This window comes from Semicossyphus pulcher, unplaced genomic scaffold (assembly GCF_022749685.1).
Source record: "Semicossyphus pulcher isolate SPU_LCO1_2020_fin unplaced genomic scaffold, fSemPul1.0.p SCAF_15, whole genome shotgun sequence".
In the NCBI taxonomy this organism is placed as follows: Eukaryota; Metazoa; Chordata; class Actinopteri; order Labriformes; family Labridae; genus Semicossyphus; species Semicossyphus pulcher.
The window spans coordinates 2680806-2707345 of record NW_027211659.1 but is presented as its reverse complement, the minus strand read 5'-3'; the positions used below and the strand labels follow the sequence as shown (position 1 = coordinate 2707345).

General features: G+C 40.7%; 1 protein-coding gene across 1 annotated transcript in view; it reads right to left on the bottom strand.

The window, feature by feature from the left end:
• Positions 1 to 15652, bottom strand: part of man1a2 (mannosidase, alpha, class 1A, member 2) — a 131645-nt gene extending 115993 nt beyond the window's left edge. The window contains exons 1-2 of the mRNA XM_069663147.1: positions 15485 to 15652; positions 13491 to 14013 (exon numbers count right to left, since the gene is read on the bottom strand). Coding sequence (XP_069519248.1) covers positions 13491 to 13804 — 314 coding nt within the window. The 5' untranslated portion in view covers positions 13805 to 14013; positions 15485 to 15652. The remainder of the gene's footprint in view (positions 1 to 13490; positions 14014 to 15484) is intronic.
• Positions 15653 to 26540: the final 10888 nt, after the last annotated feature.

Sequence of the window (26540 nt, the reverse complement as noted above, 5' to 3'; positions counted from 1 at the left end):
TAGCACTCATGCACACCTATTCAAACAAGTGCCTCCAGTCTTTCTGTGGCTTCCAAGGACTTGTCACCACTGCTGCACTCGAGAGAGATGAGCAATAAGAGACGGCACACTCCCAATGGGCAATACTTATTTGTTTCACACACTTCCACAATTACACAAACACTCAGGCATAAACAAGGGGCTAGCACCAAAATTTAAGATGATACATTTATAAATAATGTATAAAATAACAAATGTTCATAGCAAATTACTAATTTTAGCAGTACTTAAAAAAGGAAAGGGTCATGAAGTCATCCCAAGACTTTGGTGCCGGTGCTGTTGACGTTAATGGAGCAGACATGGAAAGTCCCACGAGCCATCTGTGTTGTTTCATGTTTGACCTGAATATGCTTCCAAAAAATACTCATAACACAAACCTGATTCTGACTGATGCTTTTTATATAAATGTGTGAGTTTGTTTTCCTTGTTATTGATATATCTCTGAGTCCAGCCAGTTAATTATTCGATCTGGTTATTGATGTGGTTATTTTTACAGTCTGCTCAGCAATTATAGGTCAGCACAGCCCCATTTTGGTCATGTATTATAATGTCAATATCGTTGATCAAACAGGGGCTTGAGTTGAGCAATGTACAGCTGCTGGACAGAGAATGATCTGTTTGATGACCAACAAAAAGGAAAGAAATGCCCACAATGATCAGCAGGGGACGCAGAGATGATGGGTTATGGTGGTTATGGACTTGCTATGTCTGCTCCAAATTTTTAAAAGGAAGTGGTTCTAAAACTGGCGCCAAAGCAGAAGTGGAGTGACCTGGTGACCCCTGCTTTCATTTTCTGGTCTTTTCTGCTCTCCTGTCCATTCATCTCTGTTCCCTTCCTTCTTTCACTTCTGTCCTAGAAGTTTTAAAGGTCAGTGACCTGAAGCTATGCACCAATGCAATCTCTGGTGCTGCAATGTTTATCAGGGATGCTGATTTAAGGGTCAATATCACATAAGATAATGTCTAACAGGTTCTACCTGTGCAGTTTCATTACTCAGTGCTAATTCATTACAAAGTAATTTCTCCAGGTGCAGTGAATCATTTCATTTTGCTCTATCCTGTTATGCCTTCCAAAATCGCCTACAGTATTCTGGACACGTCTCCCTCCACGGCATGTCTCCTGAATGATCACACAGCAGCTTCAAAGATCAAACGATATTGCAAACAGACATCTTGACATCTCTTTCGCACACAAAAAACTTGAATCAAATTTGTGCCGTCACAAAAATAAGACTAGACTCAAAAATACAAAGAAGCCCAAAGCCCATTTATATATAGATAACAGCCTTAGCATTTCTGTTAGATCTGATTAGCTCATTGTAAATCAACAAAAATCTCCAGATTGACTACAAAGCAAAGACTTTACTCGGACTGCATTAGGAGAAACATGACTTTCAGACATAGCAAGGCTGAAATTATGACATCTACCATCACGAGGGTTAGAGTACGTTAATTCAAGGCCTCCTATTAGAAGCTTTAATGTGTCACTGCGTCTTTAATCATAAATGGTGCAAGGATTGCTGAATGAGCTGATGTTTCTATACATAGTTTGATGACAGCATGGACAGTGTGAGGAGAAATTTCAATGGTTAAATTTGCTTAATAGGTCAGGTGATACCATTGCTTCATGCACCAAGCATAGACATCTGCCTCCTGATTACAGATGCTCAGTATTAATCATGGTTATCTAGTCCAGATTGCCTTCTGAAATCAATTACTGGATGCCATTAGTGTTAGTAAGGGTCATGTGAGTCACAAGCTCTTGGTTATATTTTGTTTTTCAAAGTAAAATTCCTGTTGGGAAAAGATTGCAAGTCTTTCTTAGCTCAATCGAAAAGGCAACTGGACTTCTTGAAGACATTTCACCTCTCATCCGAAAGGCTTCTTCAGTCTTCAAGAACTTCAAACAAGTCCAGTTGTTTTGGACTAAGCTTAGAATGACCATGACCTGGATGACTGTGAACCTTCACAGACATATTGCAAGTCTTCTTTATTATTATTTGCAATCCATTTCTTAAATAATAAAATTATTTCTTGATACAAAATACATAAAAGTGATAAAATATTGCACAATTTTTCTCTATTCGGGGAAATGCTGCACGCAGCTACATGACTAAAATACCAAAGAGTCAATCTCGACAAGTTTCCTTGTAACAATTTTCTGTTCAAATATTCATCACAGCAGAATTTTATTGTGTTTTTTTCAGTACATTATACATTGTTGTAATGTGGCTTTTGAATGAGATCTGATATCCTCTCTGGTGTGTAGAAAATGTCACGACCTTGTGACGAACCACAGATAAGAATTGTAACAAGCTCACACAACAGCGCAAACAGTTATCAGTAGAGATGATCTTACGGTGATATAATGATGCAGTACTGACATTTATCTGCTTACTCTACTCTGCTTTGGGTCATGTTCTGCCTCATTATTTCTAGGTATTTAATAAAGCAAAATGTCCAAATCAAATGCACAATCCATTATCGATATTACAACTTCATTTGTACATTATAACAGAGGAAAATATGCCCTGTTTCTTCAGACTGTGAGTATTTTTGTGGCTTTTTCCATCTAAGTCTGCCTGGGATTATTGTACCAATTCCCAGGTTTTTGTGTTGTACGCTAGAATTCGCTGTGACTGTTGTCATGCTTGACAGGTGAAAATTCTCTAAGGCATTGTTATACTGTTGACTGGAGGCCTGACTGTATAAACAGACAATTCAGCCCTAGTGATGGACCTGACAGCCATGCACAAAACACATTAACACACACAGTACACACTACACAAACAGGCAGATGCGTATAGCAGGACTTTGGCAATACGCATGACAAAAACAAATTATCTAAACATGCCAAGAGCTGAAAGCATGCCTCCAGCATCATAAATTAATACATTTATTATCATTATTGGCATTTTTTCTTTCATTAATTCAGGCAAATAGTGTTGTGTAGCACAGCCTCTGAAACATAACCATGTCTAAACCTTTGTTCGCACAAAAGATTAAAGGACACAATGACACACACTCTCTCTTGAGCCTGTCTGAGTCTGAGAGGCTGCAGCTGTGTCAAACAGAGAGAACAACATTATGATCACATGAAAAAGATGGAAACACAACAAGAGAAAGGCAGAGAGGAAATGAGACATAAAGAGCAGATCTGATAAAGAGCAGCAGTGTTAATGAGGAGATTATGCTTGATGGAAGTCCACTCCTCATTCTGCAGGCTGCTCGCTCTAATACACACTGTACCAGATCAAATCTCCTGACAACAGACAAATTAATTAGGATGAGTCTCTGAAATGGCTATGAACATGGATCTAAAAGATGAGTTTACACTGATAATCTTATTTTGCATGCAGTGATATCTCTTCTGAAACCATCAAAATACAGAGTTTAAATGGGCGTCATAATAAGGACTGTAGAAATAAAAAAAAAGCCTTGAAGTAACAAAGATTTGCTTTGCTTTTTGTAATGACTCTTTATCTGTGGGGGAGTAAATATCCAGATCGTTTAATGAGTAAAAGTTTTAATACCACACTGTACCACATAAATACTTTAACCTAATGCATTAAAAGTAAAAGTACTCTGATATTGTTATACTATAATACATAATAAGATTTTTACTACTCATGCATCAATGACAAAAATGTAGTTCTTTGAGCTGCAGCTCATTTTGAACTAGTCTGTACAGGTTAAATCTGTGTGGTTTACTCTTTTGATTATTTTCTATATATTATTATTACATTTGTGAGTTAGGAAACCATGATATTTTTTTATTTTGTTTTGTATAAAAGTTATAATTGAAATGACAAATAAAAAAATAGTTGCCAATTAACTTTCTGTCAATCTACCAATCAAAGATACATGTCTCAATCAGTGAAGTGACTAAAACTGACAGATAAATGTAGTGAAGTCTCTCTCAGGTACTGCTGCAAAAGCAGAAAGTGGTACCAGAAAGACTCAAGTAAAGTACCTCATAATTATACCTTAGTACAGTACTTTAGTAAATGTACCTTCACCACTGCCAGCCCTTACATTCCACCACTGCTCTGTATAATCTTTACGTTGCCCTTCAGGCAGTAACTTTTTAACAATAGCAATTATGTTTGGATATTTCACTTGTTACACACAAGAGGATTTGTTAACAAGGTAAAATTTGAAGACTGTAACTAAAATGAAACGTCATCAATTATTCAGATGTTTTGACTCTACTTGAGACAGTTTGTGGGCATTTGCCAGCAAAACTGTGAGTTATTGGAGATCAACTCACTGGCTGTAAGTCAACACTACTTTTTCAAAAAATACAGTAAAACAACACCAGAACAAGAAAAAACAACTCCCCATGCCAAGACCTTGTTGTAGCTGGAAGTTTAGAGTGACCTGCCAGCCACTTGGGCAAACAACCAGAAATTATTTGGAGGGCCTTTACGTTTCTAAAACTGTAGCTGGAAGGAACAGCAGAAAAGGACAATTCATTTTATTTACCAACCCAGCATAAGAAAATATACTTGTTCAATGACCTGTCCAGTGAACTACAGTGGGTACTTGGTACGGAGATGGTTCTTGAACATCATGTACAGTACGTTAACAAAGTGTAGAACTATGAGGTTTTCTGTGGCCTAGCTTTAGACGTTAAATAGAAAACAGATCATCAGCTGTCATGGATGTGTGGAAAGTCTCTTTTATATACACTTTATTTTCACTCCTCCAGTTGCTCTGAACAACACAGTATGATATTTAATAGCGTTACCACCATTGATTCCATCGACTACTAGCTAATCAGTATGGAAGGTTAAATGAGCAATGGACTACAGAGATGGACTACAGTATATCAAAGTGTGTTTTTGTCACGTTACTTTTTGGATAAGCTTCCTAGAGGCACCAAAACTATTTGATAAGGTTTAAGAAATTTTGGTGATTGTGGTTTGGGCTAAAATTATATGTTGACGTGTTATTTTGGTTTTACAGGGGACACAATGGTCTCCTTGTGAAAGAGAAATACTTTCTTGCGATAGTCACAGGGCTGGATAAAGCGTGACTGCTATGGCTACAAAACCACACCAGTGTGTGCACTGCTAAAACTACAAAACCACCCCAAAGTCTGTACTGCTAAAACTACAAAACCACCCCAAAGTGTGTACTACTAAAGCTGCAAAACCATGCCAAAGTGTGTACTGCAAAACCTGCAAAACCACGCCACAGTGTACAATGCTAAACCTGCAAAACCACACCAACGTGTGCAACGCTAAACCTGCAAAACCACACCAACGTGTGCAACGCTAAACCTGCAAAACCACACCAACGTGTGCAACGCTAAACCTGCAAAACCACACCAACGTGTGCAATGCTAAACCTGCAAAACCACGCCAAAATCTGCACTGCTATAGCTTCAAAACCACACCAAAGTGTGCAATGCTAAACCTGCAAAACCACGCCAAAATCTGCACTGCTATAGATTCAAAACCACACCAAAGTGTGCAATGCTAAACCTGCAAAACCACCCCAACGTGTGTACTGCTAAAACTACAAAACCACCCCAAAGTGTGTACTGCTAAAACTACAAAACCACCCCAAAGTGTGTACTGCTAAAACTACAAAACCACCCCAACGTGTGTACTGCTAAAACTACAAAACCACCCCAACGTGTGTACTGCTAAAACTACAAAACCACCCCAAAGTGTGCAATGCTAAAACTACAAAACCACCCCAAAGTGTGCAATGCTAAACCTGCAAAACCATGCCAAAGTCTGCACTGCTAAAGCTGCAAAAACCATATGTGTGAACCTGCAACACCATCCTTATAAAATACTGTTTTAAGGGAGCAGGGTGACTGTAGCACTTAGTATTCTTTCTAGTATGAGCTAGCTTGACAGTGTGTGTGCTTGTGTATGCATGCTCAACCGAAGGTGCACGTAAACGCTGCTGCTCCCTTATTAGTTGTGAGGTTCTTACACATATAGAAATACACATGCCAGACGCAAACACAGCCCAACCTAGATTTACTTTGCAGCTGACAGGCAAATGAAGCGTGAAGACACAGAAATGATATCTAAGATAGCACTAAATATGATAAATAACTGCACTTTGATGTTGGCCCAGGCCTCTAATATGATCTGCGGGGCTTTGATGCTGATTTATGGCCGCATCAGAGCGCAAAAGCAAAGCAATACTAACAATAACTGGCAAGGCAATAAGTGGTGAAACCAGGTTACTTGCGGTCACAGCGCCAAACTCCATTATGAGAGGGATGCAGCGTGAAAAGGTTGTGCTTGTACATTTTCCTCCACCTTTGGCTGTGTTGGAAAATTACATGACTCACTTGGCAAATGCTTTTCATCTTAGTAAAATATAAACAAGCAGATACCAAAGTGCACAGACTTCAAATCATGGGTCACCACAGCAGAAAATTTAACCCCTGATAGAGATAGTGTGGGTATGAATGCTAAAGACGCAGATGTTTCACTACTAGAAAGTGAAGAAGCTCCCTGACATCACTATCTGGTCTTGGTAAAAGTTCATGAGCTCCATCAGAGTTTTGCTGGGTGCTGGGCCTCTTAGATTACTGAACAAAAACACCAATTTCCTCACTTTACTTCCTGATTGTGGGGAAACCTGATCATATTTTATGGATAAAATATTTTCTGTTTTCCCAATTATGTCCTCCGGCTGCTCTGTCTGAACTCTAATTTCTGAGTTTCCTGATGGAGAGATTGTTTACATTTCAGCAAGTTAGCTAGTAAGGTAAATTAGTGTCCTGTTTCAAAAAGAACGTGAACACTGGCTGGATTGTAGAGAGCGTGAGAGAGTGTCACCAGTAATGGTTCCACCGGTTTTCCTGCTGCTGCTCCCTCTCAAATATGTTCAGTGACAGTAATGTCACATTTCCTACCAGAGAAAAAGTGCCAACAGCATTTACTGGAGGGAAAAAAAAAAACTTTTACTTCTTTCAACTGCCCAAAGTCAGTTTTCTTAAATTGGTCATCTGACAGCTTGAGGTCTGGGCTTTCACAGGCTTTCTTTCCAGCTGTGTTTGGAGTCATGTAGGCAGAATAACCAAAATGTGAAAGGGAAAGTCGGGGTGACATGTTTTTACAAAAAGCTTTGTGTGGTGTAACTCAATGTTCAGAGATAATGGAAAAGTCGTCAATAACTGTATTATTAAACCTTCTAGACAGCAACGTCTACATCTTTGTTCATCATTTTTGTGAATGAAGACAGGAAGGCAACTATTAGCCTACTTTTTGCATGAGCAAAACCTACTCATGCAGATGACAAGGCAAGTTCACTCAGCCACTGGAAAGGTTTTGGTACACAATCTGATATTTACAAAGCCATATGGCCAAAAATCCCTCAGAAAACAAGATATTACAGCGCTGACATGAGCATTCTTTAAAAAGAAAAAGATTGTTCTCCCCTTTGTTGTGAAGATGATCCAGACAGAATCCTTAAACTGCTACTTCAGAGTTATAATCAGATCCCTGCTGGCCTACAAATGAAGTTGCACAGCCGAGAAAAACTTCATTACAATGAGCTGCGTGAGCTGCACATTTCCATAAGGACACCCTATGCTTGTGAAAGAGGTAGACAGGCCTAAAAACACACACACACAATATGTGTTTGCATCAACATTACGCTGCACTGTGTTAACTGTATATTCACTAAAAAGCCCAATCACACAGCAAATTGTAGTTCATTTTGGAGGCAGATGGTGACCCTGTGAAACCTACTGGGAACTTTGGCAAGGACCCAGCATGAATGCTCATGTAATTTTCCAAATCTGGACTGAATAACACAATTCAGAAAATTCACGTGGCTGCCTAACATCTAAATGTGCAACTATCTGTTAGAGAATACAAAAAAAAACAATGCTTTGTACAGGACTTGGATTTTCAGGCAAACTGCAACAAAGGGATGGGTTATACTGTTGAAAATCAAATCATCATATTAGTAAATACATTTTTTAATTGTTTATGCATCATATGAAAGAAAATGAAGGGCTGCAACTCATGAATATTTTCATTGTCAGTTTATCTGACAATAACTCTTACAAGGAATATTTAAGTCCATTAAGGGATATCATCATTTTCGAAATCAATGCAATGATGTAACTCTTAAATGTGTTTCACTGTTTTATTCATCAGACATCACTTCAACACCCATAAAACATCAATCACTCAGACATTTCTGTACTACAATGTGGCATTTTGATAACTATAATTATATAATCAAAATATCAGCCAGCCTTACTACGTACGCATTACTGACAGTAATACAGATAAAGTTTGTTTACATGCGTTTGCCTTGATCAATCATAATCTGGTAGTCTGTACACACAATTGATTATTTTCTGTTCTGCAAGACAATGTGCCTCTCTGAAATGCAGTACTCAGTCCACACTAATAACTCAATGTCATGCAACATGTCCCCGTGTCTAATCGTATAAGAAGACAGTTTTTTTTTTCCTGCCTTCCATATTGCAACTGTATCCGCCATCTTCGGTTATTCTGCAGCAGAAATGTCACTGCCTCTGTCAACTTGTCAACTTGCCCCCCTCTCACATGAAGAGTTCGGCTCATGGCTACTTCAATATTGCAAGAGTCAGACCACAAACAGAACTGAGGCAGGATCATTAATGGCTTTATAAGAGAATGTTGAGCTTGACAGAGCATTACATCCAATTGATTTATGGAGGTACTCCGTTTTAATTCACCTTGTAAGCGGTAGACCTCAGGTCCATATGAAGCCAACCTACTCCCTGCACATTCATTATACACACACAGCAGAAATCGAAAAAAGGTTCCTTAAATATTGTACCAGTCAAACGCAAATCTCCAATGTCTGTGTGTTCTGTTCCGTCACATGAAAATAAAAGACATATTGACATATTCAGCCAAAATGAAGTACTAGTTTAATTTGTATCAAGTAACAGATGGTACCTGTACTTCTGTAATATACTGTATATCTTTAGATCTAGTGCAATCTTACAGCATTCTAGGACTAGACATTTATGTATTCACAACAACAGAATAAAAGTTCTTTGAGAGAGTTTTGTATTATGGCAAGTTGTATTAGCAACGTTCTCCCAATCTGTCAGCAGTATGTGAGCCCCAGGTGTGTCCAGTAAAACCAGTTTAACCCATAGCAAGGTGTTTACTCATGTTACAAAACTGCCTGAAAGAAAAAAAACTCCCAAAGAGCATCTTCAGATGCCACAGATATGTGTCCATGTTTGTAAACCTGACTGATTCAATGAGCTTGACAAGAGAGAGAGAGAGAGAGAGAGAGAGAGAGAGAGAGATACTTCTTTCCCACCGAATTTAGCGCATTGACACAGGTTTTTCAGACGCAGGGGAGACCTGCTTATAGATGCCAAGAGTCTCTTTTCCCATTGCCAGTGGAGTATACTGCTTTTGGTCGTCACCGTCTGATGTCACAAACGCGCCCGAAACAGGGTTAGTAAACAGTGGTTAGATCTTTATTGTATCTATCAGTCATTCTATTTATCAAACTCGGCGCTGCTTGAATGGGATCGGGCAGAATTTGTAGCGGAGACGACTAGGAGTCGCAGAAGTTACTGATGGGGCATAGCATCGCGTCGGAAAGGGGGGAGTAGATTAGCGTGTTGACAAAGGTTTGCCGAGCCGAAGCGATAGTTACCCGGGTCTGCTGCAGAGTCATTTGACCCAGATCTGAATATCGATTGTAACCTTTCCCACTAAGCAAATAAGCCGGGTGTTAGCTGGATTTTTGACCAGTGGGAAAAGGGTTAGAGAGACAGGGAGAGAGAGTATGTGACAGAAGCAAAGAATGATTGAAAGCCTGTCTAAGCTTTGAGGAGATATTGTCTTATATTCAGGGTCATCTTGTAAACAGATAAGAAATGAGGACATAGCCTAATAAATAGCGCACTCTGCAGAGCCAAGGGATTCTAGTGAAGACACTGCCGATGTTTATGACACAACACTAATACAATTACTTCAGAAATGTACTGCTTACCACCAAAACACAAACAGATGGTCAACTACAAAACTAAAATATAGTACAGTTCTGCAAATTGCCACAGGTCAGATTTGTGCAAAACCTTTTGACCTGATCCCCAGACATTTAAATAATAGTCAATATCTCCAAACTTTGCAGAACAGATGGTTCACCTCATGGCATATGAAATAATTCCTCTCTCTGAAAAGCTTTTATAAGGCCATTAACAGTGTGAACATGTGAACAAAAAGCTGCTTCTGTGGGGTTTTCTGTGGCCAAATAAAGTAAAGGTGAAATTATTACGAGCCCGCCTGTGCTCCTGAGGGTCTTTTTAAATGTTAGCGCGCCTCATTTTCCAGAGGCTGTTTGAACCCTGGTCCTCTGGAGCACACAATGAGGGTTTTAAGAACAGCTGTGGCAGCCACAGCAGAAAGCAAATTGAACACATTTCCATAAGCTGCCATAAGCAGTGAAAAAAAGAAAAAAGAATTAAATGTAATAGCACATGAATGCTAATGTGAGGTTAAATTCAATAGGAGCATTTTGGAGATGTTAAATTTGCAGAAAAATAAATTCAAATGATTTCAAAACGTTTCATTCTCTTATAAATTCGTTTAATAAAAATGTGAAGGCTGAATTCCCTAATAATTAAATTCAAAGAAGGTGAGCTCTGGCTGCAACCTACAATTAAAAATACATGAGGCAGATCACTAAGCTGAACAGGGGGCTATATAATGAGCAGGATCCAGCCTATTTAGCTTGATAGCATTCATCACACAGGAAAAAAAAAAACCTGCTTCTGTTGGAACAGACCGTGGAACACCTTTGAGTCAAATACATATTGGTACATCATCAAATCATATATTGATCCATTGGCCAAGAACAATAACAGGATGTTGTCCGGAATTCAGGGCTGCGAACAGCGAATGAACTGAAGAGTTGCATTCTGTATTGTCACTCTGCTGGTGGGATTTTCCAGTGTAAAATAGTGCCACTGATTAGTGTTAAACCCCCACTAGCACAACTGTTGTATACTATCGTCATCTGATTAATTAACTAGCCTAGTTAATTTTTCGAAGGCAAATTAATTATGGTATTAGATCGGTGCATAGACTGTCATACGTGCGGATACCCGATGCTGAATATCCGATCTGTAACAACAACAACCAGAAATTACTCATTAAAAACCTGGAATCAGAGAATTTTGACTTTTGATAGTTGAAAACTAATCAATTAATTGTTGCAGCTAAACTGGGATTTACTGAAATGAGAAAGGGATTCTTTTTTTTTTTTTTAATTCTAAGGCCCAATTATGCATCCTGGTCACATGTTGCTCCAGATGCTCCTGTAACAGCTGGATTCTCTTCTCGTCCCTGCTGTAAGCTGCCCTCTCTGGGGAAATATGGAACATCTTCAAGCCTCCTACCTTTATGTTTCAAAACAGTTCCAGCTGTAAAGCACAGCACCACTTAGGCCCAGTACTGCCTGCTCCTTCTGAGACGCTGGACTAAAATAATTACGTTATTTCAAGCAGGCAGATATCTTAAGCTTAAGGAGAGGAAAAATTAAAAGGCACCACGGGGGACAAAGGAAGCAACACTCGATAGTCCCCACTGTGAAACTGTTTGAGAAATTGCTTTTAACACCTTGCCCAGCACTCAGTACAACTAATGACCTCCTGCACCAGCATGGAGGAGACCTTTTCTATAAAATTATCCTTCCCACCTGCTGTCTGGCATTTTGTGCATTTTAGTCCAGCCATAATTCTTTTGTCAACACAAAATAATACACGTCAGTGCAGTTTGATTCATATCTCAGGTAAAGAAAAGGAAAATGTAGACGAAAAGGAAGAACAGCCCTGTGTATGCAAGGATTATTTACTGTACTGTATTTGCAATTAGAACGAAATTAACTATGCTATGTTTGAATTCATAGATGTGGAGGTAGAGCACTAATTTCATATAAATAGTGGATCTGCAAATCCACAGAGGCTGACATTCAATGTGCTATCAAAGAAATGTTAAAACTGCATTTTTAATTTGGTGCTAAATGTTAATGTTAAACAGAAACAAATAATCTCAGTTAAATTAACGTAACATGTCATAGGAACGTAACACAAGCACTTAATGATTTCCAAATATGATTTAACCACTTGTTTGCAAAAAGAGGCTCCGGCTCTGATTTGCTGGCTTACAGTAAGTGGATCAACAGTTTACTGAAATGTAAATATGATAGAATTCCTAAACTCGAGTCGTTTGGGAAAACAATTTGGTAGCAGGGCATGAAACTTGTCCAGCACAGCAGATTTCAAATAGCACAAGACACTTAGAGTAGCCAAATATGAATCTGAAATATGAAGGGGGCGAGGAGAGCCTGAAAATGATGTCTGGATAGCAGCCAAAGACGCTGGACAAACCAAATGACAAATGTAAAAGCTGCGGCCAAATTCTGCCAGCATTTGGCTAATGGTGGGTGGTAATTTCCAAGCCTGTTTAAGCAGTTACTAAAGCTTTGCAAACAGCCTGTGTGTTCTAGCTCATCAAGTTCAACCAACACGTCTGCCCCTGGGACAGCAGGACAACAATGAGGCCTAAGTGATAACATTTGTGTTGTACAAGAAGTTAAACAATTACTCCCTATGAAGACACAATGGGTGAGAGTATTCAGAGCAAACGCCAGCTGCACAAAAGGATGAGGGGGACGTTAAAGGAGAAGTATTGCTGACGTGTTTGGAAACGTTCAGGAGCGTGTGTATCACTCTACAAACTCTGCTACACCCCTAGGTGTCACAACAGACTGCTGAAGAAGTGACGAGTGCCTTTCCACCTTCTTTCATGGCCTACTTGAAATACCTTTGAGTAACATACCAAGCAAAGCGAATCAAAAATAAAATGTGTGATTAATAATATTTAAGAAATCCTGGAGCAAGAGTATATCTATTATTTAAACCTCATAAGATAAACATTTTAGTTTATCTTACTTGTAGCCTGCAGCTGCACTTTTGGAGATTTCAGAGATGACAAAGAAACAGAAACAAGTTTAACAGATCCTCTTGCTTCCCTGAAGTCACCTGTGTCACAACAATTTGCCTGCCTCGTGAGACATATGGCCTCACATTAACCTTATGATGAAGTTTACAAGCACAAAATATTCCAGTTTAAGCCTACATTTCTAAAAACACAATGTTTTTCATAAGATGTTTGTATGGATAATGAAAAAAATTAATATTCCTCTAATATCACGAATATGCTGTTGTACCAACGAAGATTAACCCCAAACATTGCAAATAGTTGGTTTGTTTACAGCGCATAGAGCTGACTGTAAACAGACTTTCAGTGCTAGAAATATTTCCCTTGCTAATTTAAACGTGACCTTAAAATCCAAAGTAACATCCAATTGTGAATATGGAAAACCACGGTAGCGCTACTTGTGTGGCTACACTACAAAACACAAAAGTTGTTGTTTCTTCTTACCTGTGTCTGTGCTCATCGTGTCCTCCCTGTCCATGTATGACCACCTGACCAGAGGCGTGCTTCCCCTCTTTGGGTGGGTCAATATGAGGGATGAGCACATCCTCCAAGCCCAAGTCAAAGCGCTTGTGCTTGGAATTGTCCGGGAGGAAGAAGAAGGCCCCGAAGCATAAGGTGATGAAGGCACTGAGAATGAGGAGGAGGATAAACTTCTCTGAGAGCCTCAACGTAGCCCTGTGGTGTGGGAAAGAGGAGGCTCCCGGCGACAAAGTGGGTATCCTGCGGCCCGACAGCGGCAGGAGAGCCGGGGTCGTCATTTTTTGACTGTTGAACTTGCTGCTTTAGGGGGAGGGGGTTTTGGGGAGGCGGGGTGGGTTTACAAGTGCCACAGGTGTTGTTGTAGCAGCATGCACGAGCTGATTGATTGTATTATCTCATCCCGGTATTGGTAAATCCAGAATTGGTAAAGGGCAGAGGTCCCTCAGTGGAGGAATGACTGGTCAGCAGGAAAATGGTCATGATGATTCTGAAAAAGGGACATTAGAAATATAGAGTACAGGAGTTACCATTTAGTTGCAAAAAATGTTTAAAGTTCAGCTTACAAATCTATCATTTCCTCATAATATTCTGTCTTTTCTGTCAAGATACAAGAGCACTTATATACTCTAAATATTATTTCCTTAAGTTGTCAATTCTCTACCTTCGAAGAGTGTCCCTAATAACCACTAGTATCATCTTACCTAGCACTCTGACAGATTTCTTTTCACCCCAACAGTGCTGAATTACAGTTGTAACACACAGGGGATACTAGTATGTCATATATCAAGAGATAGCAGAGATATTATAGTAATAAACAATCCTCTGGCATAGTGTGGGGGGATTTAACAACATGCCATCTGAAAAATAAATACCTCACAATCTCTGGCTCACACACACACACACACACACACAACACTTAATCCTTCGGCCATGAGAGAAATGACAAACATATTTTTCAGAGGCTTAAGGTATCAGGAGGCAGAGCAATATCTGTGAAACCATCACCACACAACTGGACTCTGCGCATAGTGGCATCTCTTACATTGCAGAATGAACCCAGCTATCTATTTTGCTGTTTAATGGTGTTGCAGTGCCGTGAAGCTGGCTGTCAGACACATATATTACAATAAAATGACAAACAATGACAGAGATGAACAGCAAGATCTGCCTACATACAAATCATCTCGCCATTCGTATCCATCGCAGTCGACAGGAATGATAATTCACAGTTGTGGCGATCCTTCGCAAAGAGAGGCAGGACAAGGAAGCTGAATAAAATACCCTGCATGTAATGTAACCTGTGCAGTATTAAATCTGAACTTACACCTTAAAGCAAATAAATGATGCTCTACTATAGAAATTCCCAATAAAGAAGACGTGAAGCAAAATGTTCAATTCCGCTCAGCATCTGCCCTAAGTACTAATGTAGAGGATGGATGGAAATGAAGCGAGCAGCCCCTTTAAAGACCAACATAAGCGATCCAATTAATGCCCGAAAGCTCAAGCCAGCTAATGTTAATGACAAAATATGTTTATCTGGGCCTGTGTATTTAATCCAGTAGTTTTCCATCGGGTCTGTGTGGAGCTACGATGTCTCGGCGTCTCCACACAGAATACCAAGTTCATTCTCTGACAGTGCCAGCCTGTGTGAGGTGATTAGCCGACACAAAATGCTAGCTAGCAAGCGAACGAGCGGCTAACTCATCCAGCTAACGTTGGCTAGTAGTAGAAAAAAACGAACAGCAGAAAATAAACTGCCAAGGAAGAATGAAACATGGATAAAAAATAAAAATATTCCGACGTACGCGTTTGGGCTCGCTGACATTATAGCTACCCCCTTGGGGATAACGGCTGAGCTGTTTGAAAGCTCTAGCCTACTAGCTATTTGGCTAGGTGGCTAACGCTAACGCTAGCTGGTTATCAACTGACAGAGGCGGTCTCTTGTGCTGCATCACCACCTTTCTCATTTGCTCGGTGAAAATCGATGCCAGTCAGGATTCCCGGTCCACCGTTTGGAAGAAGTCGCTGTAGCAAGTGTCCTCATGTCCACGAGTGTTGCACGGTCGTAGGCTGCTCCCGGTTGAACCGTTAACAGTTAAGTCAGAGCCACATAGCGTCACAGCTCCGCGGACGTTGGGAGGATGTTGATGAGTGGCCGCTCTGTCGGACTGCAGCGACGGACTGACTGACTGAGCTGATGCCGCTGCTGCTGCTGCCGCTCTGCGATCCAGCATCAACTACTCAGCCTGCCCCAGTTAGGGACCGTCTGACAATGTCGTTAAACAGAAAAACTGTATAATATGATTGATAATGAGGTCGCGTTGAAATGTCACATCTAACAAATTGCTATAGGAGCAACTGCTATTTCCGTTGAATCATTGATCATAACTTGCAAACCTGGACTGCTGCTGTGTGATGCATAACTTCATGAGATTTTGTCAAATTATGTACCATTGCATGACCCCATTCAATTTTGTAAACTCCCAAATAAAGGCTTCTCTGTAAAAAAAAAAATTTGGTGGTGATATTATGTAAATGTGAGTACAAATATAATGTTGAATTTAAGTTAAGAATTCTGCATTTAATTTACATTGAAAACTATTTATAGCAAAATGTACTTAAAATATCAAATAAACACTATTTTTGCATTAGTGTATATTTCTTTAATGATTATAGTTGTTATTGACATGTAAAATAATTTTAATTTTGCAGTTTTTCATGTGGAGCAAGTTATTTACACCACTAAAATAACTGTCCTGATGTCTGGAATGTTATGGATTACTACAATCAAACTACTGTACTGCTGAGGCTGCGATAGCTAAAAACAAGTCAATTAACAGAAAAGCAATCAGCATTTCTTTCAGCAAAAATTCAAAACTTTTTTAGGCGTCACTTAACAGTTTTTGTTTGTTTTTATATATGAGTAAATTGTTATAGTTGCAGCAGTTCACCGTGTTGACACATTAAGTTATCAAAGATATCAGCATCACAGAAGGACAGGCCAGAGATCATCCAGTTTCACTGTGAGGAACAAAGCATGTCTATGTAGGCTGTAGACACTGTTGCTGTCCATTTATCATTTTGGAAATGTAAGTGAAAAGATTGTGGCCGTCTGGCTGCATCATGAGTTAAGAAGGGGAAAGTAATTCCAGTAATTTTGACCTGAATTTAGTCTCCTTAGATGGCAAAATAAAATCATTCTGCAAAGGTAAGTCTGAATTAAACAAGTTAAGTTTTAGATGTTGTATGTGATACACGTCTGGGCAAACAAACTGAACAGAAAGGATTCAGTCTTAACTATTTCATCCTGGGAGGCCCAGAAGGATCAAGGGGAGATGGAGCTTTTTGTCAGATCTTCTAAACTAGGCTCATTTGGCAGCGACCCCTAAATTACTTCAAACCTTTTCTTTGCAAAGATTTTCTCTAAATGTAGAATTACTCTGCTCTGCTGTACAAAGCAAAACAGGACAGCGTAAAATACAGAGCCCTTTGTTGCCATCATTAGGGTAATAAGCATATCTCAGCATGGGCCTTTTATACACTTAAAGAGATTTAATGGAACAACAGAGATGTCTTCTGGTTCTGTCCCCAACCTTTTCAGTCCTTGTGCGACTGAGCTCTAAAAACAACATAATTAGGAGGGTGATAGTGAAAGTAGTTTAATGTAAAAGGCATGTTAACAATCAGTATGATGCAATTTGCTTAACTAGGGGCCAATGATATACATACAGACCTGAAACAACAGAAAGCCTTTGTTACCACTGGAGGGGTTACGGACATACGGTTTGAAGGACATTTGTCTTTATCTGAATCGCAGACCATAAAAAACAAGATACTTTCCAGTTGCATCATGGGAAATGTAGGATCTAGTATCCTTGGCGCCTAAACCACACTTTGTGAGTGTGTACAGAGATAACTGTCGACCTTATAATGGTCTTGAAACTTGCATAAATATTAACCTTAAACAAAGAAGATATCATATCATGAGAGAGAAATGCAGCTGATGTCTCAGTCATATTTTTGGCAGCTACATGCAGCGGCACACTGCTTTATTCACTACACTGCCTGGATCTTTACATTATAAATGGTTGCAGCATAAAATTGAATATCCTTATCAGATGCACTCTCCTTTATCAAAAGCGGTATGAGCTGTGTTGCCAGGAAGGACACAGTTTATCACATTAGCCCCCCTGTGTATGCAGAGAACTTTATTTCCTTTTTTGGCCCGAACAAAGAGCTCCCGTCTTCTTTTTCAGTAGATACACCGCTGAATATGAGGTGTCACTTTGATTTCAGGAGCGATTCTTCCACTCTCTGATCAGTTTTCCCTTCGCTCTGGCCAAAAACCACACACCCAGCCAAGAGCTCGCTCTGCGTTCTCTGGAAGTGAAGGGTGTAATTTGTTAGAAACCTCAGTGATGACACTTCTCCTGCTGCTGGATGGCTGGCTTTCCTGTGGTGTGACTTGGGTGAAGGCCACAAACCTGGCCGACCCACAAACTTTCAAAGACACCCACAGAGGTGACCGAGATTTGTTCCAGTGTGTCGAGACTTACAGAGCTGAACTTTAGTCTCTCACCCTGGTGGGACTGGAACAGAGTACAAGGCGACAACATCAACATACAACCCAGCATTTCAACATAAGTACATGTTATACAGTAAAGGATGATTGAAAGCTTAAGAAGGTTTGCTCCTGTGCATGAATTGGGCGTGCACAAGTAGCCTAATGTTGCAGCACTGCTGAGATAATCTTTCAGAACAGCTTTCATTATGCTGAAAGTAATTTTAGCCAAAAACTGTTCATCAGGAGTCCTGTGGATTATCCAGAGTAGCTGGGACACTGTTTCTGTAGAAAGACGTTGCCGTTGAATTCATCATGGCTCAAGGAATGTTTAGGCAGTGTTCATCTAGAGTGAAGTATCTCTCTAAGTATTGGATGGAATTCAAAGATTATTTGTTCAGACAGTCATGGATGAACGGAAGGATGAACCCTCTCAACAGTGTTGCCTTACCGACAAACACCTGCTAAACTCATGACCGCTTTCTTACCACTTCTGGCTCCAAAAAAGCAGGCGTCAAATTGTTAGTCCACAAACCAATAGATGACCTCACAGTGGCGATGTCCACTTCTTATATACAGTCCAAGAACTTGCTGAAAATCAACATGATAACGCTTTTATGTGCATGTTAGCATCTAGCCCAAACACATAGAGCCGCTAGCATGGCTGTAGACCCTGTGTCTTAATTATTTAGAGGGGTTTTTAGTTTGTATGTTTTTGTAATTGGGGTATAGTGCCCCTGTAATTTGGTGTAAAGAGAACAAATATTATTTTTACAATTTAGTCTAGATATTGTTTTCACACATGCTTGCTAGCTAGTGTACGGTTGGTTGTACTAAAAGACTTTTTGCTAGCCAAAATTAGCCTCCCAATTAATGTCACTGTTAGCTTGAATTAAACACTCACCTTGCTAACCAAACAGTTGTTAGGGTTACTGATATCGACCATTTGCCAACCTCCTCTTCAGCTCCAACCTCTCGTCCAAATATGGCCTCTAAATGAAGAAACAATTGAACAGAACAAATTGAACTCTAACTCGTGAAAATATTAACAATCGCTGACTCCACCAGCTCTGTCTTTTAAAGGAAGATTTCCTTTCCCTTGGTATTTCACTGTGAACGCTTCATATTGAAGAAGAGCTTAGCAGGCAGTTAGTCTTCACTGTGACACTTTCAGCCCACATACCAACGTGGGCTTTTCTCCGACAGGTAATCTATCCACGTACAAAGTTCAACCATAAAAACAGTCCAGAGTTTTGCTGAGTGTGGACAGCTTGCTGCTGAGTCCATCAGCTGGTCCTTGAGCTGCCATCGGCTGCAGCCTCGCTCATAGCTGCACAGACCGGCCATGGGGCCGTCTGATTTACAGGACACCCCTCAGTGAGTGAATTAGTGGTGATGCTGCGGCGTGCAGCGTCGTAATCACTGTGAGTCACTCCTCCACTCAGCGAGGAGGGCCGGTGGGGTTTGACGCCACGCCAGGGCCGTTGTGGGTGCATGGACACACATAAAATAAGCAAAAGAGCTGAGCAGACACAAAAAGCTGACAGAATCCAAATCACAGCCAAGTTTCGGAGAAGGGAGGATGTCCTTTGCTTCAATGCATCTTTGATTATCATTGTCACAGGGATGGATTGCTGGACTGGGAAGGATTTATCACACGTTTCACACCCACAGAGAACAATGCTGCAAACACAGAACATGTACTCTGTGGAGGAGCAAAAAAAGGAACAAAGAAATGGTACAGGAGGCAAAGGTATTACACAAACTGAGCTGGTTGACATTACCAAAAGCACTGTTTCCTTTGGCTCCTTTATTTACAGGAAGGACTGGCTGAATTATGAGATTTAACCCTGTGAATGACGTGCTGCACCAGAGCACCTGGATGAACCCGCCTGTCAGTGCTCCGACAAGGTCAACTGCAACCCCTGGCTCTGCTGGACAGCAGTAAGTGTGTGTGTGTGTTTGTGTGTGTGTGTGTGTGTGTGCCCGCAGAGAAAATGTGTGCTTGTGTGAAGTGTCAATCCCACGCTCCGGTGGCGATAACTGCATATAGTGCTGAGGATGGCCTCTATGACACACTCTTGGTTTTTGACATTCCAGTTAATGGTGCGAAGCGACGCCTACCGACACGGCCAAGAACAGTGATCATGTGCCCCCTGCAGAGAGTGAGGCATGATGGGAAGATAAACACAGCTCTGTCCACATGGCAGTGAAAGACAGCATCCTTTATGCAGTAAGATGGGGATCCTTATTGATGTCACAAATGATGGATGATCTTGTCATCTGAAACACTGAGGGACAGATTGTGCCAAACCTCCAATATGATGATCAAATTTTTGTGTTTCACTTCTTAAAGAGACTTCCCAAATTCAATGATCCCATATTCTTCTTAAAAAATTAAATTTGCCTTTATTAACTTAGAGGATTCTTTCTAAAGATTAAGACATTTCTGTATAAAAAAAAACCTTCAGAAAAGTCATTAAAACTTTGACGTTATTGTAGCTACATTGTTGTGACTGCTTTTCTCTGTGTGCAGCAAAGTGGTCTCTCCTCTCTCTAATTTCTCTCGTCTTTGCAGACAGGTACCAGAAACTAGAGCACATTGCACCTATCCTTTCATCTTTACACTCTCTGCCTGAGTTGGTTTTAAAATTTTACTTATGGCTTTTGAAATCCCAGAGCAGTCTGGCCCTGATCTAAATTTCAGACCTTTAAACTCCCCATGTGGCCGTCACAGGCCCCGAGGCCCTCAAACGCTCTCCTGGTGGTTCCTGAATCCAGACGAGAGACGTTATGTAACAGTGGGTCGGCCATCAGGGCCTTAAGACTTTTGAATGACTTTCCAGAGGAGATTAAAAAGTCCATCTCTTCATTTTCAGAGTGTCTCTTCTTATTTATGTCCACTGCACACATCCTTGTTATTTCTTCCTATATATTTAAATCTTTGCAGACTCAACGATCAACAAAGTAACTGACTTCCATAACATTCAGAAGTGAGCTGTACCTTCGAGTCATTCTGTTGAAATCTGACACATTTTCTAATAAAGCTCCTCACATGCAATCTGAGCAGATGAGATGAGACAGAGAAACCCCAGAGTGGCTTTCCAACACGCCTCGACGCAACGTGAAATTAAAAGGAGAGAGAGTAAAGATGACACGCAGAGATTCAGGTGGGCAAAATAAAGCAGAACCTCTGAATGCTTTTCCACGATGAGTGATCGGACTGAAATGAAATTTAAACTGCTCTCACACAGAGACAGTGTGCATCTCACCTTCACTGCTGCCAGGCTGCAGGCTCTTTACATAAAGAAGTGGGCTGCACGAACTCATTTATTTATCAACCTTTTTATTTTGGAAAAACATGACGCCTATGACTCAGAAGAAAGAGAGAGAAAAATATGCAGTTCAGAGAGACAGAGCAGCAGACTTACAGTATGTCTCATGATATATTTGATTGAGTGTTGGGCTACTTATTTGCAGAAGGATATATTATAGTCAAATGCGGAGGGAAAGTAGCAGCAGGGCAACAAAGGCAACAATCAGAGAGGACTTTGTGATGCGATACAGATGCACCAACAGTCTGGAACAGTCTACTAATTGAGTAAAGAGAACATTAATTACCTAACCTCAAAGGTTTACTTGAGAAACCGCTTAAAGTACACTAAACTTGCACTAATCTTGAGAAATGTACCCACCTCATCTTTTGCACTGCTTGTATACATGCTTCTGTTATGTTGTCATACTTCCTTCCTGAAGCCTTGTTTTGATGAGTCACATGACATGACTTGGCTGTCTCACACTTGATCCTCCCTGTTTTTTCTGTTGTCATTTTAAATTTGTAATCTTGTAGATCTCAGTTTTGTTCTCTTTGGCGCCACCTGTAGTGATAAACGGTAATTGCAGGAGCTCACTTCCCAGATATCCAGACAGTGTCACATGTGTGGCGTCCACGGTTGGCTCCGGTTGTAACTCTTTATTTTCCTGGCTGACGGTTTCCAATATGGCGCCCCCAGCGGCGGCGCAATTTGAGCTTCAGAACGCTTCTTCAGAAACCAATGGGTGACTGAGACTACGTCCATTATTAATACAGTCTATGGTGTTGCTGCTACGACGCCATCTTGGCCCCTTCGCTTGTCCAACAAGACGACTTTGACTTGGTATTCATGACTTGAGTCTTGACTTGGAACAGAAGACATGAAAAGGACTCGACTCTTGTGACCACCACATCATTCTACCTCAACTGCCATTACAAAACATGCATTTGTTCATTTAAGATGCTTGTTATTCGTTGCAACAAATTGACAAATATTAGTAAAACGCATCACATGTGAGGAGGCTGCAACAGTTCTCCCTGCACCCTGACTAACTTCCTCCTCTGCTAATTTACAAACTGAAATGTAGATTTATGTTTCCCCCTTATTCTCTGTCATAGTTGCTCTTAAAGATGCAAATGATGACTCTTCATTAGAGCCAGTGTTCAACTCATTGTTTCTTGTTGCATAAGAAAGTAGAGCTACATACTGTGTTTCATCCTCTTTTGCAGTTTTGTTTATCTGTCTTTGATCAACAGCATATCGATCAGCCTTAATCACCAGATGTCTGCTCCTGATCCCACACAGCTCCTCTTATTAAACCATCACCATCAGTTGTGTTGTTCAGTCTCATTAAGCTAGCTCAGGTGTGCTGTTGCTCTCTGACTCTGCATCCTGTTCTGCTGCTCACAGACACTGTGATCAATCACTTCTGTTGCACTGGACTCTTATTGGAAAACGATAAATAACCATTTGGAAACACGTCCTCACCCATAATATCACCCTTCAGTATCTTTTAGAATAAAGAGGAACTCAGTGTGAGATAAGGTTATCATGCTGTCAGTGATTTATGGCTTTAAAGGCCGACAAATGTGGAAGGACAAATTATAGCTTTGTGTTTACTTGCACTTTCCGGAGTTGTTTCTTCCCTTCCCGAGTTTATTTTGCATTCAATGAAATATTTAAAGTAATAATCTCGAAGATTTTCATGTAAATAAATGTCTGTTAAGTCTCTATCGCTGAATGAGGTAACACAATGGTGATTGAGCCTATGGCCCACTGATGAAAGCCTTTGTGTTTGCAGTATTACAGACTGGGTGTTCATACAAAGCGGCGCCCAGTTAGTGGCACGTTTTCCATCAGCCAGCAGTGGTTGGTCTGCCAGAGAGGGTAGGCGGAGCTAAGCGGCTGCTTTTCCGCTCTCTGCAAGTGTTGCGAGTAAACAGTAATCTACTATGGCTGAACAAACAAAGAAAAGATGGATGACTACAGATACAACTTCAACAAGAAGTGAAAATCCAAAGAAAAAGAAACAAACTCGACGCTCAGATGAAGCAAACAGTCTGAAAAGGAAAGCGACCGTCAGCCAGGAAAATCAAGAGTTACAACCGGAGCCAACCATGGACGTCACACATGCAGCACTGTCTGGATATCTGGGAAGTGTGCTCCTGTCATTACGGTTTATTGCCACAGGTGGCGCCTAAGAGAACAAAACTGCAAACCTCGAGATTATCACTTTAGACTGAAGTCATTTCATCCATAACCATTCCTACAGTCGGCAGGTTAGCAAAGGAAATGTGGGGGAAAGGTTCTTTTAGACCTTTTCACACATGCACACAATTTCCAGAAAATTTCAAGACAGTGTGCCCTGGACATTTTCTAGAGTTGCCCTTTCACACACCTACCTCACAGCAAAAGATATTCTCTGTTAGACGGAGAGGTTTCATGAAGCAGGACATGATGTTAAAACGACGCTGCACTCAGCACAACATGCCGAACAAATTCGGCATCGGCCCTCACAGCCAGAAGCTCCCTCTTTGCTGACGATCCTTCTTCTTCAACCTCGGATGTTTTAGTCATCCTGTTATGTGCCGCTCTTCTGGTTTCACATGATGGCGGTGAATGTCCCCGACTATTGCCTGCTGCGTTCAGCTCACCCCGACTTCTTGCTGACATTTCACTCGGAGGCTGGCAGGAAAAAGTCTGGGTGAAATATTCAGCTGTTTGCGTTCACACATGCAGCCCCCCCGGTCATGATCAGGAGTCATTGCCTGTGTGAAAGGGGCTTTACTGTAAATAAGAACATAACAATAATTGCTTAAACCTAAGCGATCATGCGGCTACAGTACTACAGGTTTGTTTGTGATTATAAGACGTTGGTATGTGGGTGTTGATACCTCGTCTTCTTCCTCTGGTTGCTTTTAATACCTCCATGGTTTGGATCGGATATTCTAAATGTCATATTCTTCACCAGCACTCCTCATGTCTGGCACCCACTTGCTGTTAAAAGTTCCTGGGCTCAGGACAAAGGCGGATGATGACTGTTAGCTTCAGCACACTGAAACTAGGTCAGTGCCACTCGGGCTGAGTCAGTGCCACATTGTATAAAGCTTTAAAGACCCACCTGTGCTGACTGGCATTGTTTCAATGTATCACTGCAGCGGTTTCATGTTGTTTGGAGCTTATTTAGTTTTTAGTTTTAATTTAGAGTTGGAAATAGATAAAAATAACTTTTCATAAAAAAAGTTAAACTGAATAAAAGAAAAAAACTTTGTGCAGAGTCCAGATACTTACAGAACATAGTGCAGCTGCAGGTTTTAAATCCCTCAATAATCTCCTTTGTTGCATTTCGGGCGACTTTAAACTGAATAAAATTATGTTCTGTACGAAGCCCGAAGCGGACATGCATCCACACATTTTATCTTGAGATAACGCTGCACCACCGTAACGTCTGATGATCATAACTTACCTCATTAGTGTGGCCAATTGCAGCATGGCATGTCCTGCTCTGTAATATCACAGTGACCACCTGTTGTTTTGTTTTCTAGATTGACAGAAAATTCTCACGAGAAAAGCAGCTTTGTTATCTCGAGATAATGAGATAAATAAGTCGAGATCTCGAGAAAACAACTGAAAACATATTATTTCATGGTCAGGACCAAAGGCTGTATAACAAAAAATGGAAGACATTGCACCTCCTGAAAAGTGAAGCGAAACCCTCTCTATCGCCCCCTGCTGACTGGCTGCAGTATAGCTCATAAAGCCCGCCTCCTCCATGTTAACAGATGGGACATGAGTCAAACTATAAAATCAATATATATACATTTTTCTCCAACATGATTTCTGTCATTATAGTTAGTTCTTATCATGCTGATTTATGTCCAAGTGTTCATTTTTCTGACAGGTTTATTTTTAATTAGTTATTTGATGCTGTAAAAAGGGGGTGTGGCCTCATGATTGACAGCTCTGTTGACAAATGGGGCTCCTGCAGCCGATCTGTTCCTGAGTAGCAGAGTAGAGGAGGAACGGCGAGAGGAGACGTAACTAAAACAATCACTACAGTCATTGAAGTTTCCATATCTGTGAACGTTAACCTCAGACCAACACAAGAAGCTGTTCTGCTGTTAAACACGCTGGCGTGCGGGATCCTTGCTGTTTTTTTTGGTAAGTTAAGTGCATGTTTTGGTTAGCGGAAGTGGTTACGGCTGCTTCACTCGCCGATGTCTACTGCGCAACTCATCGCAAGATGGCAGCGCCTGTCACAGGGGCTATTTTGGCTTCATTTTCGTACAATGAGAGCAGATGGAGACGCGTCATCCATCTTTATAAACAGACATTGGTTTTTAGGGAAGAAAAAAAGTGTCTCTCGGTCCATAGAAGACAAAAATACAAGAGCATAAAAGAGACAAACTTTAAAATATAGCATCCATATAAAATCTTAACGTCGCTATCAGTCATCCATTTTCAAAAAAGACAGCAAAGTCGCACTCTGCATCCACAAAAGGAGACTATAAGTGACGATAAATGTATTCTTTCACAACAATCATATATCAAAGTGACATTTTACATTCAGAATTTATAGTCGGGGAAAGGTTATTACTGACGCTGAGTGAGTGGATCGTAGTAAATGGTTCAGTAACTTTTTAAAGTAACAAAGAAAATGTGTTGCAGTTTTTCACATGTAGCTTCTCCCACCATTGTTACCATCCCTTACAAAGCATCCTCACTGATTTCATGTGTCTGTAATCAGTTTAAACGTCCTCTCTGAAAAGCGAGCTCCTCATATTGCTCCATCAGCAGCGTGCCCGTCAACTCCGACTCCAAACAAACAAGCTTCACCGGCTTTTAACAACTGCTCCACTTTCCAGTGGGAGCTGGTTAGCCTCCATTTAGAGCCCAGTAAGTATATTACTGCCATGACTGTGGCCTAACCTCTTTGTCTATAATCAGGTTACACTGTGTTCAACCTGAACGACCTGCAGACTCTGAGCCTGATGATCGCACAGAAACTTCCTCTGAAGAGCGATGTGATCTTAAAGGACACAAACACTCATATTCTTCTGATTTTAAAAGCTTTTCTGTGTCAGCAGCTGCAGGATCGAGACCCGACCGTGAAGAAGGATAACAATGGAGTGGCCTTTT